The sequence below is a fragment of the Erithacus rubecula genome, assembly GCF_903797595.1.
Source record: "Erithacus rubecula genome assembly, chromosome: 3".
NCBI classification, from domain to species: domain Eukaryota; kingdom Metazoa; phylum Chordata; class Aves; order Passeriformes; family Muscicapidae; genus Erithacus; species Erithacus rubecula.
The window spans coordinates 38,461,489-38,475,843 of record NC_136689.1 but is presented as its reverse complement, the minus strand read 5'-3'; the positions used below and the strand labels follow the sequence as shown (position 1 = coordinate 38,475,843).

At 41.7% G+C, this 14,355-nt stretch overlaps 1 protein-coding gene across 12 annotated transcripts in view; it reads left to right on the top strand.

The window, feature by feature from the left end:
- Positions 1-415: 415 nt before the first annotated feature.
- The window catches only part of SLC4A7 (solute carrier family 4 member 7), a 91,211-nt gene continuing 77,271 nt past the window's right edge, over positions 416-14,355 (top strand). For 8 of the 12 annotated variants that reach the window (XM_079301423.1, XM_079301434.1, XM_079301421.1 and 5 more), the window contains exon 1: positions 1,077-1,167. In XM_079301423.1, the coding sequence (XP_079157549.1) occupies positions 1,087-1,167 (81 nt within the window). In that variant the 5' untranslated portion in view covers positions 1,077-1,086. Of the gene's footprint in view, positions 646-1,076; positions 1,168-14,355 lie in introns of those variants that run through there. The other 4 variants (XM_079301425.1, XM_079301430.1, XM_079301427.1 and 1 more) reach the window with 3 other exon arrangements.

Sequence of the window (14,355 nt, the reverse complement as noted above, 5' to 3'; positions counted from 1 at the left end):
AGACACCTGGCATGGAAAATTTCAGCTTGCGTGGTAAAACCCTGGCAGAAGTTAACGGCAAGTGCGAAGTGTGTCCAAAAAAAAAAAAAAAAAAAAAAAAGAAAAAAAAAAAAAGAAAAAAAAAGAGAAAAAGAAAGAATAAAAGGAAAAGGAAAGAAAGGCAAGCCAAGCAGGCGCAGTCCCCGGCAGCGCGGGGAGCTCGCTGCCCTCCCGGGAGCCGCCCGCCCGCCCCGGCGCTGCTCCCGGCGCGGGGACCGGGCCCGCCACGCGGCTCCGCGTGGGACCGCGCGCGCCGCCCCCGCGCCCCGCGCCGCTCCAGCCCCGGCGGCGGGCGGGGCGGGGCCGCGCCGCGCTGCGCCGCCTCCCATTGGCCCGGGCGGCGGCGCGGGGCGGGGGCCGCGGGCGCGCCGCCGAGGCGGTCCGGGCTCAGCCCCCGGCGCGGCGGAGCAGTCGCGGCCGCCCCGTCCTGAGGGCACCGGCGCCGCCCGCCTCCGCCAGGCAGCGCAGCCCCCGCGTCCGGTTCCAGCTCGCCGTTCGCCTGCCGCTCCGCGCCCTTTTCTCTCGCTCTGTCTCCCGGGCGATATCGGCGGGGCCGCGATGGAAGAGGAGCGGGCGGGCGAGCAGATGAGACCGTTGCTCACCACGGTAACAGGGGGTGCGGTGCGGTGGGGGACGCACAAAGGGGCCGCCGCGGGGCAGCGCCGCCCCGGGTCCCGCCGGGGTGGTCCCGCTGCCCTGCTGCCGGGGCACGGCGGGGGCCGGGCCGTGGCTCCCAGCCCTCGTTGGCGGCTCCTCGGGCGGGGGTCCCGGCCGCTCCGGCCCCGCGTGCCCGCCGCGTGCGCGCGGCCGTGTCCCCCCCGGCCCTCCCGCCATCCCCGGGGGGCGGCGGCGGGGCCGGAGCCTTTTGTTCGGCCGCGGGCTCCGTGCGCTCGGCGGCCGCGGCTGCCCCGTGCACCCCCCCGTTCCTTTGTGAGAGCCCCGCGGGGCTGGTGCCGGCGGCGGTGGGCGGCGCGGCCGCCCCTGGCCTCGCCTTTCTGCCTGCCCCGCCGGTTGACGAGTTCCTGGGCGAGGGAGAAGTGCGCACACATGGCAAGCGGCGAGCTTCCCTTGTCCTGGCGTTGCACGGCGGCGGGGTCGGCTCGGGTGGTGGGCGCGCTGCCCCGGCGGGTTTGTGATCATGGGGAGTGGAAGCGTCGGTGAGGAGGAGATGGGTAAAACTGCGGAGCTTGGGTTCGTTTCCTTCTCGGGCCGGGTGGCTCAGTGAAGCGGGCATGTGTTGCCTTCCTGTGCTGCTGAAAAATACATGTGGCTCCACGCTTGTAATTTCCCCTCCCTTCAGATGACTCAAGGTCTGGATTTTGTTAATGAGCCTCCGAGCTCTTTCTCTGATGTTCTCCTTCAGGGCCTTTTCCAAAAAGGTGTCGCACAGGGATTTGTCCAGTGCCTGAAGAGGAGGGATGTGTAGTGTGTAGCACAAAGAATGCTGTGACGGACCGTGAAATAACATTGAAAACACATGAGTTTCCATCATCTTTCCGTTACTCTTCAAGGAGAGACTTGAGTCACATTTGATAAAATTGGCAGTCTAATGAAGTGCTCGCTTCCTGTGACATCAGTATGTTCAGTGTGTTTTTCCTTTGTTATAACAGAAGCTCGATAACTTAGTGGTTCAAAGGGCCATGAATTTTGCAAATGTTACCATCTTTGTATGTTAATGCTTATGCTCACGTCAAAAGGTTTTGCAGATGTATTCTAGAGCATTTCTCCAACTTGTCACTGCTTCTACTGCAAGAAAGATATTCCCAGTTCATGTAAACTTGTTCAAGGTATGTTTCATATAAGAGCAGTGTACTTAATCAGTTTCATTCATGTTGAAACTACCTTTCCTCTCTATATGAGGTATCTATTCTTAGCTGGCAGGATACTCCCATATAGTAAAGAGAGATGCTAAGCTGTGTGGAGGGAGTTGAAAAACTGAGCTTCAAGTGTAGGGTTGCAATGGAAGATGGTAATGGTTACCCTCAGGTGAATCCAGATGTAAGTAGTATTGCAGATGTCATGCAAGTCAGTGTGCCCTGAGCACATTTATCGGGTCTGGCAGAAGTCATTTAGGTTCTGTTATAAGAAAAATGATTTTTTGGGACAAACTCCTGCTGTATTATTGCATGGTTTTTTTTGATACAGGTGTTTTGAAGAGAGATGCTCTGTGGAGGGGTCCAGATTGGTTTCCTTGCAACAGCAATACCCAGCTTTGGTGCTAGAGTGCATTTGGGAGGTAATTCCAGCTGAGTTGAAATGGTTAGAAAAGTGAGAGGACAGAAGAGTTGGTAGGAACTGGAAAAAAAGGAACTTCTGGGGAAAACATATGAAGTAAATGGCTTACAGAAAGGCAGGACAGGCTGATCTTTGGGCAATTGCATAGTATAGCAGTATTGAACTTGTGGTTTTATATGTAAGAGAGCTACTTAATCCATACATAAGTCAAGCTCTACTGTCAAAAATACTTTTCTAATTCTGTGTTTCTTGACAGTTCAGGGTACCTTCCTGCTAGCAAAGCTTGCTGCAACTCCTTACATATGCATGAGTTTTTCAGAAATAAACATCTCAATAGGATGAAAGGACTTTGTAAGAAAGTGCTGATCAAGTTTGAGAGCTTCATTGCTGTGGCTTAAAAGTACAGAAGTTTAATCAAACAGAAGGATCCCTAAAAATTTCTTTTATTTCTCCTCCAGTGTTGTTTCTGTGTGTAATGAATCTGGTGGCTCTCTGGAGGAGCACTTCTGTCAGTCACATGCTGCCCCCTCTCCCTCCCATTTAGTTTATCAAAAATCCAGAGAAATCCTTTAACTTTGCTAGTTTTATACTTTAGGTCCAGTCATTCAGAAGAGAATGAATAAGTGTTTAGAAGTTTGTTGTTTTGAGGAACCTGATTGGTGGCAATATATTAATGTTGGAAGGCCAGGTGAAACAAATGCCTGATAGTTATTACAACCAGAAAGCAACTGATGATCAGAGCATCTGGGATGACTAGAAAATACAATAGGAAAAAGATACATAACTGCATAAATCCACTACCTTGCATACTCTTAGATGTTCTACCCCTCATCTTAGAAAAGATACATTATTATTGGAAAACATTCACTGAATAACAAGGAGATATGAATTAAAGATGATAAAGGATTCAACAATCTAGGACTTGTCAGCCTAGTAGAGATGATGGAACAGTACTATAGTAAGGCTCTATAAAACTGTGGAGAAAGTAGGTGAACATGGAAGAGGAGCCACACAGTCAAATCAGACTTAGGTGCCAAGTTCAGAACAAATAAAAGAAACTCAGGGTAGGGATTCACAGCTGTATTTGCTATACAATGTATACAACGTGAACCTAAGGGGAGGTTGGACGAAGGTTGGAAGACAGATACATTGAGGTTAATGGATGAGCAACAGCCCCAGGAAATCCAATTTGAAAACAGCTGGAGATTGTGAGTAAGGAGGAGGAGTTGTATGCTTGTCTTGTTTTTCCTCTTCCTTTAACAGCTACTTATGGTAATTCTTGTTGGGTTTTTTAAAATAGGGGTGGGACGTGGTAGTTTGTTTTCTATACAGTGGTGAGTTTTACAATTGCAATTATGATATTAAAAATGCTTGATACTGCATATGAGTGATCTTAGTTCCAGCTTCTAGCTTTTGTCATTATGGTGTTCATTACCACATAGTTTGGGGGGCTTCTTTGCAACAGCTGTAAATAGCATTTAAAGGAATGTGCAGTGCAGTTCTGTCTCTAGATGTTTTTGCAAGTAGCATTTTCTATATACTTTGTTATCTTAAAGTAGATGGAAACTTTTTTTCCTGTTAGTATTTGTTACTACATCACATGCATCAAAATAGTCACAAGGTTGTAGATTATACAGTATAGTTAAGTAATGGGTTTGTGTCTTCTTTCAGTGGAGCACATCTGGTTTTATCATTAATTCTGCTGTAGATAATGATAGAACTGAAAGTGGCTCTGTTGGAGAAGGGCATGTTTCCAGGGATCTCCTTCTGGCTTTCCTAATCAAACCAGGGAAGTACTGTGGTCTGCCTTATCTCACTGAAGAGGGCATTAGTGTCACAGTGCTTTTTCTGAAGTGGCTACATGGTTGGCTGCAGCTTTTTACTTTTTTTCACAGCTGTGCATGCATGTTATCAGATGGGTTACAGTCACTGTCCTCTGCTGTCATCTTATTTAACATGGGGCTTCTGTGATGTTAAGTCAAATGACAGGTCTCTGAAGAGTATTATGCTAGTGCATACAAATTTTTTTTCCTACTAACATAGTAAGCTCAAACTGGTGTTTTCCCTTTATGGCTGGACAAGGGTAACTGAGGGTATGTTTGTACTGCATAATTGAGGACTGTGCAGGAAACTCTCCTCCCCCACAAGTTTGTGGCATCTGGCTGAACAAATGCTCTGCACAAGTTAAAGCAATAGAGTTATAGCTATGTGGCAGTGCCCTAGCTAAATAGCCCTGATCAGAGAGAATTGCACTGGCTTGCCAGCCTTGCAGACCTGAAGCTGTGACTTTGGAGAGACAAGCTGCTTTTCTGTGTTGTGCTCTTTGGGTACGGTGCGTACCTCGCACAGCTTGCTCTGTGTTGTGGGCCTCTGTAAGCTTCTAAGTGTGTGTCTGGCAGTCTTTCTGAGTTCTTGAAAAGTTACCACGGCTGTCAAAAACTTGTTGTGTTATTTGAGAACTTTCATTATGCTTCATTGTAGCAGTTTTATTTTCTGTCCAGAATAAGCTGGGGTGTGCTAAGTGTGCTACTTGTTGGTTTATATCCTTGTCATTTATCTGCTTCTGCAGGTGACTTTTGACATGTTGTGGGCCCTTGAATATTGATGCCCCTTAACACAAGCACATATGCTGCACAAGATCTTTAGTGGTCCTGAAGCAGCAGTAATACTTAGTAAACAGAACTGCTCTATAACTAGTGTTAGATTAAAAAAAAAACCTAGAGTATAACTTTGAGCATCCTCAAACTTAGCTAGAGATTGTCTCCAATGAATATTGTCTTGTTTTTTGTATAGCACATTCTGGAATGATAAAGTTTAGGGACACTTTTGCTAAAATTAAGACAGATGTCCAACTAATGCTTTGAAGTAGTGATACTAATACTGAAGTTCAGCTGAGTGTTTTATAAATAAGGACACAGAGATGAGCACCAAGTACTACTTAACTGTGTAGAATCAGAAAGTGTCTGAATGGTAAAATGAGAATTTTCATTCATTTACAGATCATCTTACAATATTCTTAAATATTTGAATTTCTTAAGTTACATTTGCAAAATAACCAGTAGATGAAAATATTACATTATTTTTAAAAAAGACCCACATGTGTTTGAAATGTCCCAAATCTCAAATCTATCTTGCTGGCATATCTCAACAGTTATTAGAAGGGATTATCTGTCTAAGAGTATTGTGTTTCTGTGTGGCACCCTCACAGTTCCTTGTTTCTGCACTACAGTGTCATAACTTATGAAATCTACATTTTAACCAGTAGATGGAGACATTTTAGTTATGTATCAGTGTGTCTCTTAAGTTTGGAAAACTTTGTTGCTTAAAGTGTTTTCAGTCATTTTGTCTATAGAGGATGACTTTTTTTTTTTTTTTTTTTTCATTTCTTTGTCTACAAAGAAAATGAAATTTTTTATTCTTCCCATGATAGTGCCAGGACTGTACAGCAGGAAGGCTTTTCTGTTTTCATAAGTGTGGAGAAAAAAGTGAATGCTTGTTCTTTGTGGGAATTACTGTTGTCTCTGTAAATTGTTCAGTGTCACATGAGTAGAGCTGTGTAGCCTTTGTGCACCTTGTGTTGCCTGAAGTAACTTTTTGGAATATTGGTCTGTAGTGGTGTTATCTGAGGGTCTGGATGCTCTGGTGACTTCTGCCCAGGAAAGGCTATTGGCTCAAAGTTTTTTGAGCTTTTTGAAATTTTGTTTTTCCCCCTCCAGTCCCTTAAATTAAAATGACTCAAAGCAATGTAATGAAATGATTGTCCTGTTTGGATATACTGGCATCAGCTGTCTTATTTCAGCAACGCTGGAGTACTTCATAACCTTGAAATACCCCCGATTTATTAATTCAAACAAGTCCCATTTTAGCAGAAGCATTCCCAGTGTTTTACTCATTGTGTTGTCTTATATTTTCCTTCAGCATCCTCTTTTCTAAAATCTTTTTTTTTTTTGTTTTAATCTGCTCCTGCATTATATCCTTAGTAATGTGCCACCTAGACTTTCCCTTTCCCCCACTCTTGTCTTCTGCTTTTAAGATGATTTTAGATTAACACAGTGCCAACTTTAAGAGTAAACTCTTATTTAAATCTTCATTTGAACTCTCAATATATGATTCTTTGTGAGGTATAGGTGAGTCTTCTTTCCCCGAATCCTACTGAGAGATTTTGAGATTTCTTGTGGTTCAGGTCTTTTGTTGTATTTGTTTGGTTGTTTGGACGTTTTCTTATTCAAACTAATTGGAAGTTTAAATTTTCTAAAATTTATACAGAATGAGTACTGATATTTTTCATAAGATGTAGTTGTGCTCTAAGGTGTCTAGACTTACTTTCTTTGCAGTAATGCTAAGATAGTATCCTGAAATACAAGAATATTTCTAAACTTGAAAACAGACTTGCAGGTTTTTTTAAACTTAAGTAGATGCTTCCAGATTGGACACCTGTTGTCAAACTGTTGTCCCAGTTTAACAGAATGTCTGGAGTCTGCCTCCAAACAAACTGGAGCTTCCTGTGAATGAGGCACGTGGGTGGAAACTGTGGAGAGGAAGTGGGAATTACAGAGAAGCATCCCCTGTATGTTGGAATTGTGCTGTTTGACCTACTCTGCCCTCTGCTACTGTTGCTTTTACAGTGAAGCTATAGTGCTGAGGATCTGGTAGCTGACATCTGCTTGCAGCTGGGGTGAACTGAGGACTTGTATGAAGACCTGTCTGGTTTTTTTTGGTTATTATGTTTTTACTATGTGGCTATGTATTTAGAGTGTGTATATAGAAACACTGTCTTAAAAAACTATGCTTCCCTAAAATTTAAAGTGAAGATTTTTTTCCCTTACTCATTTTTGCACTAGGCTAATTCCTTTTTATTTTCCATGACTAACGTCTACTAAATATATGCTGGCTGTGTCTTGACTGGCATCTATTTTGGGAGAAAGAAAAAGGCAGCTAAGTTATTGTGGATACCTAGGTTATGGGAGGGGTAATGATACCAGTAATTCTGTGCTAGAAAAAGCTTCCACAAAAAGTGCTACCTTTGAACACTGTGAACACACTGATTGTGTCACTAGCATATTATAATCAGAAGACTAAGAGAATCTCTAATCAGCTTGTTTTGCATGTATGTCTTTGTTACCAAAGTACAGAAAGAGGTTAAAGCAAATCTTGTTCACAGAGCTGTTGTGATAGAATCTTGTTTGGTGTCCATTTCTTAACTGTGTCTGCTTCTCAGTGCAAAAATTGTGATGCTATGTCTAGAGATTCAGGCTGCTGTGTTCTGGATCTCAAAAATCATGCTAAGTGGAAGCATGTGTGATTTCTTTCTTTTAGATAGGGTTATTAGTAAGCTAATACAGCTAATAAATCACATTTATTGCTAACTGATCAGATTTCCAGTTTGCAGCCTTAATTTTTCAGTTTTTCTCTTAGATTTTTAATTAAAAGATAGCTAGCAGATGCTGGCATGAATAATGCCTTATTGTACAAAGATTTTTTTTCTGTTTCTGCTGTATAATTTCTCTTTTTGAATGAAAAAATGAAAGTGTGTTTTCTCTCCTTCATAGTGTCCTTCATATCCATTATAACTTTCAACCACCGCAGAACTCTGGCTTATCAAACTCCACCCTTGCACAGTTAGATAATGTCTGTATATTCTTCCCACTCCTGCTTCCACCTTTCATGTATTCTGTTTTGCATTTGAGCTCAGCCACTGTCACACTGGTGCATTGTCAGGCCTGCTTGGATTCCTGCATGTTGTGCTTTGAGCATGTTGTCTTTAAAGGTCAGCCAGTACTCACAGGCTTTGCCTCTTTTATGGTCTTCTGGGAGATTCTGCCAAGCAGATCCCTGGACAAGGTGAAATCTGCTTTCCTGAAGTGCCATGTTGTAACTATGTCCTGGGTACTGCACTGTATGCTGCAATATTTGTCTTTCTTCTCTCAGGACTTTAAACTCCATGATTTCATGATTGCTGCAGGCAAGGCTGCTCTTGGCTTTCACATCTCTGTCTGCTTCTTCCTTGTTTGTGAGCAGCAGGTCCAGCAGAGCATATTCCCAAGTTAGGTCATCGATGACTTGCACCAAGAGGCAATTTTCAGAAAATTCAAGAAAATTCCTGGAGTGCTTGTGTTTGGATATACCCTCCCAGCAGACACTAGTCATTTTAGGTCCTGAAATGTCTTTAGTCATGAAGTTTCCTTTCAAATACAAGCTTTTTCTACCACCTTCTTAATCAGGAGGTCTATAGTAGGCACCTAGTACACAGTTGCCCATATTGGACAGTTCTCTGGTCCTTACCTATAGGGTCTTCAATGCCTTGTCACTCATTCCAAGCAAGGCAGGGTGTGTTGCAGCCATCCCTTTGCATAGATTGAAACCCATGTTCCTTACTTTTCCAGGCTGTTTTTCCTAGAGAGCCTCTGACCTTCCATTGTAGCACTTTAGCCATGTAAGCTGTCCCACCATCACTCTCTGATTCTCATGAGGTTATAGCTCTGCAATGGTGCATGGACTAAATCCTGTTACTTCCTGTGCTGTGTAGAAGCACTTGAGATGGGCTCACAGAGAGGCCACTTCTGCAAGGGTAGTGTCTGAGCCCCCTGACTTGTTTTCCCACATCTTCACTTCTCCTCAGTGTGACAGCCTTTCTCTACCATGCCTAATTTAAAGCCATACTCACAGACTTATTGTGCCTAGTGACAGATACACTCTCACCACACTTTGTCAGATGGATCCTTCTTCCTGGAAGAGGTTTCTGTGGTCATAGCATAAAAGCTCTGCCAACAGCCATATACTGGCCCTCTGGATGCATCCAATCTGCCCTAAGCCTTTTGCTTCTCACTGGAGAGACTGAGTAACCAGCACATGGGCTTCCTTGCCCACAGTTCTCAGTAGTCACTCTGCTCACTAGCTGCATTCTGGAAGCATCACTGGTGTCCATATGGATAAACAGCAAAGTCCAGTAATTCGAAGATTGGATGAGCCTCTGTTATTCCAAAATGTTGTTTGGCAAACAGCAGATCTCCCAGGACTTCCTGCTTATCTTATCTTCCCTGTTGTGCCATGTATTTATCTCCTCCTGCAGCTCTTTCACCTGGCCTGCTCAGCACCTCAAAGATAGCACATCTCCCATAGGGTGAGGGAGGCCACTGTGATTGACAGCAGTGAGCAGGGAGGAGCAAGGAGCTCCTGCAGGCCAGCATCTGGATGGTGTCATCCTCCCTGAGCAGTTCTTGGAATTGGGATCTCTAATGTACCTGTTCCTTTGGCTGGTGTTGGAGACCTCACCTTGTAACATTGCACAAGTTTGAAAGGTGTTTCGGGGCCCTTTGTAGCTTTGGCTGTGAGCTGCAGTGACATCTGTTGGCTGAGCCCTGGTAGGTGGATGTGCTGTTCTCACGTTTATGTTGTGAAACTGTTACACTACCATCCAGATCTGTTAGCAATATAGGTTTAAAACACATATGTTCATGTGAATGCTTTGGTCTACCTGCAGCTGTTTTTTGATGAGCATCTCACATCTATATTGCTTTAACAATTTCAGTACTGTAAACTTGTAACGACTGCTATTTCTTCAAGGCACATATTTCAGCAACAATTACATTTAAGTTTTTAGTTGGCTGGTGCTGTTGCTTTGACTGATGTTGCATAACTTCTTGGCCTCTCAGCATGGAGAAACAAATACAACAGATTTTCATGTTCAAATTTTGCCAGATCATGCACCTGTAATAATAGGTATCTCTTTCCCTTATCTGGAAATATTTGACAGTATTTAATAACTACCTTATTATGTAGAGCAGAAACATTTCTTCCATACTGGAGATGCTTCAGTTTTTGAATAAACTATTTTTTTTCTTTTTGTTTGTGATATCTGTAAACTTAGTTTGTTATAGGTGGAAACACTGTGTCTTCAATCCATGTTCCAGGAATTTCTTCATCTCTGTCTCTTTTTTAGAGGGATTTTAACTGAATAATGCTACTGGTGCTTACAAGGGTGAGTACAAAACTAGGGGATCTTCTTTTCTAGTTGCTCACCAGAAAGATTGTTGGTATGCCAAGGGTTCTCTGACTAAATAATGAAGTCAAAGGACTGATTGCAAACTTTATTTAGCAGTCTAAGCAACAAGTTAGTATTATTTAGACTACTGCCAGATTTATTGCTTGTTTCTATTAAAGAAAAATAAAACATATTGGGAAGATTACATTTAAACTTACTGCTTGTTTTAGAGTACTGATTTTTGAAACTTTTTTTCCTTTGACTTGTATAGCACTATTGTGAGGATATACTATTATGTAAGCACATGCATTTCTTTAACATGTCAAACATATTTCCAGACAGACTTTGTGTACGAAAAAGGAAATGAGAAACTTCTTACTGAATAGCCACAGTTGGTGTTCCTGTTAGTGGTAAGGTCTTCATTTTGTTTGTCAAATGACTACACCCTACCAGCCATGAATTTTAAAACTGTTTAAATAAAAACAAACAGATAACATCTGATGATTGTTATGACTCATTTAAGGAAGTGATAAAACCCAAGAGTAGCAAGGATCCTTTCCTTTTTCAGCTTGTTTATTTTTATTAACTTTGTGCTTGCGTGCAGTTGAGAGATATCAAAAAGGAAATTAATAAAGCAGATACCCTTAATTAATATTTGGTTGAATTGCAGATAGATAATGATTCAGCTTATAAATTAAGTTTACAAAACCAGCTTTAATTTTAGATAGCAATTGCAAGCAATTTGTTTAAAGCTATTCTAACTGATTTTTGTAAAAATCCTTGAGCTTTTCAAACTGCTGATATGTCAGTCAGAAAAAGAACAACCTTTTCCTTTGCTTGTTGGCATCAGTGTTGCCATCCATTGCCTGCCTTAAGTGCTGTTGCTATATGAAATGCTTGCAATTTCTTTACATATTTTTAGAAACATAACCAGAGGGCTTTTGCCAGTATATTGTGTGGTGTATTTTGCTAGATGGACTTTGACTGCTTTTACTGAAATATGTAAATATACATGGTTCTGAGTGTAGTAAGAAGAGATATTTGTGGGCCTTGTTTCTATACACAGATGCTTTAGGTAGAGCTTCAGCTGGAGACCAGTTTATTGAGAAGTTGAGGGTGTTGTTCATGAAAGTTAATGGAATGAAGATTTATTTTTAAACTAAATAAAATTGTAGGTTTGAGTCTTTAGAGGACACAGTAAAAAAGTTTAAAAAATCTGATCACCAGGAAAGAGAAAAAATTAAATAGGGGTAGGATGCTATCTTTTTTTTTTTTTAGATTGAACAGCTGTCTACCAAATCATTTTGTCGTGATGGGAAACCTTATTTGTCAAAAAACATTTTGTTTGATGTGGTTAAATGTACTTAAGCCATTTATGGACACAGATAAATTCCAATTCTTTATAACTTTTGCATAGAGCAGATGGGCTTGGTAGGTAGCCTGTTGGCTTATAGTTCAGGAAGAAGATGGTCATATTCTGTTGAGTGAAGCCAAATAATGTTAGTCTGAGGCTTAAATTTTTAAGCATGAGTAAGCTGCCTTTGCTATGAAGATATAAATGAAGGGGAAAAAATAAATAGTGTTTTGAGGAGATTTGATATGCTCAAGGTCAAAGAATATACTACTACTTGTATTCTGTGCTTTGCATTGACAGAAGGTTTTGAAAAGCCAAAAATGAGAGTTCAGTGTGCTTTCTCATTGGCAACAGGGCCAACTTACTGTAAACCATTTGGTATATGTGATTTTAGCTAGTCCTGGTAGAGAAATATCTTGAAATATGCTGCTTTGTTAAATAAGATAATGAATTTCTCTCTGTCACGTTTAGTGATTTGTTGTATGACTGGATATTTAATGTATTTCATTTATGGTAGCCCAGGCTTTGTGCCTGATGATTACATTGCCTCCAGGATCTGGAAGTTTATAAAGGTGAGCATTTGCATGTGGAAACAATAGTCTTCAAACCAGGTCTACTTCCTAGTCCACATATGTCAGCTCTCTATCTGTGCCTCTCTGGGAGAGGGTTGGAAGAGTAGGTCTCACTTTAAAAACTATGCTGGGGGTTAATGTATTAACAAATAATTACCTTCAGCTGTCTGGAAAAAGACATTCTTGGAAGAAATGTGTAGTGCTTGATGACCATTGTTTAGATAATAACTTTTCAAACAGCAAAAGTTGTAGTCTTGTTGCCCTAAGAGATTGCTGCAGAATACTTTTGAATTTAAACTGCCACTGGTATTCTGAGTAAAGTCACAAGTGTCCACTTCCAGGTGCTGGGGTAGGTTGTAGCCGGAAGATGAATCTGGTAGCACTGAAAGCACCAGGGACCCAGGAAAATGTGTTTGTTTTCAGAAATGGTTTCTAGAGAATGGTGGCAGTATTTTCAGAGGTTTCAGTTTATTTTAGAGTCTGCAGAGGTGGCAAGAGCTGGGGATAGCATGGGCAGTGGCAGTACAGGTGTCAGGTGCTGTTGAGAGCCCAAGGGGGCTGTGTCTGGGGAGCTGAATACTTTTGGAAGTGGCAGGAAGGGAATCTGTATTTGTATGCATGCTTATTTCTGGATACAAGTGGATACATGCTTGACTTTCTAGTGAAGAGTAAAGAAATACATACCTTCAAGGTGGCATGTTTGTTTCTGTCTTGTGGCTTGTGTTAGTGCTATAGTCAAGCTCAGAGGATCAATTATAAGTAAGACTGTGAACAGTTTTATATATTATGGCCACCTTAGGATATAGAGAACCTGTTTGAAGCTTCAGTTGTACTATGGTATAAACAGGCTCTTGGGTGAAGATAGAAAAAAATTTCCTTCCTGTCTTGAGGGTTGCTTAAAAAAAAAATCCAAATACCATGAATGGTTACAATATGCTGTACAATTTAATGAAAGCTGAACAATGGCTCTTTGGTGGTGAACATATTGTTTCTGTGTGTATGTATTTATCTTTAAGGTGTACTAAATTTAAATGGAAAAAGTTATGTATTGTTAGAGAAAAGAATGGACATGACCTTAATTTGGAGAACTTGTCTCCTGTAGAGCTCTGCATCAAAATACATTTGTACAAATCTAACATGTCACTAACAGATACTTAATGAACATTTTTAGTCCAGTGGTATTCCTGAAGTCAAATATCAGATAGAAAAGAGGAGAATAATCTGGGAACTGCTTTCAATGTCTCCTTGCTTACATAGGAATCATTAAGATAGGTAATGGTCAAGAAAGTGGCTTATTGTGAGGGGTGAAAGGGGGCAAAGCAGAGCTTGATGGTATCATTCTGTAGCTTTTGTGATCAAGGTAATTCTTGAGAATTCCATGGAAAATTAATGTGTAACAGCAAGCGAGACAAGTTGTAGGCATTTTGACAAGTCTGTAGTTCTTCCTTTCCCCCTTCATTGTGGTTTATTATTTGATATGTAATGCTTTTCATTGTTGGGGTGAGGTTTGCCTCACTTCCATCCTTAACCTCATGTGTTTATGATTGGTCAGAGGTTGGCCTCTATAATCTTGGAGGCTTTTTCCAACTTAATTGATTCTGTATTGGCAACTGGCCTCAAACTGGATTGTCACTGAGTGCCCTGTTCTGTGTGTGAGCAGTGAGTCTGTGATGTTGAAGGATTCCCACAGGATGTTTTCTATAAAAAATGTGCTTTGTGACTGAAAAATGGATGTGGTTACTCCACATACCTGCAAGAGTGACAGTGACTTATACTGCAGCAGGGAGAGAAGTTTTCTTTGTGGCTGTAGACCAGTGCTTCTCAGTTAAAGTGAGGAGGAGGCATTTGCAACTCAGCAGTGTTTGTTTCATGTACTGCTTCATGTGTAACTGAAAACTGACTTCATTTTAAGTAGCATAACATTGCCCTTCCTTGTGTTACTGTGCTACTATCTCAACTTTGGCCTGAGTTGCTAAGCTCCAGGTGAAGTGTGTTCTAGGCAGAGACCCCTAGCAGCTTTCCAGTGTATTAATTCTAGGCAGATAGTAATAAAAACTGAAATGTAAATGTGCCCTATATGTGACTATATTCTTTTGTTGGTTCTCTCTGACATTTGGTGTTCATATCACTGAAGAAAGTGGTTGTAAACCCCTTAGGCTCTAAGAAGGCACCTA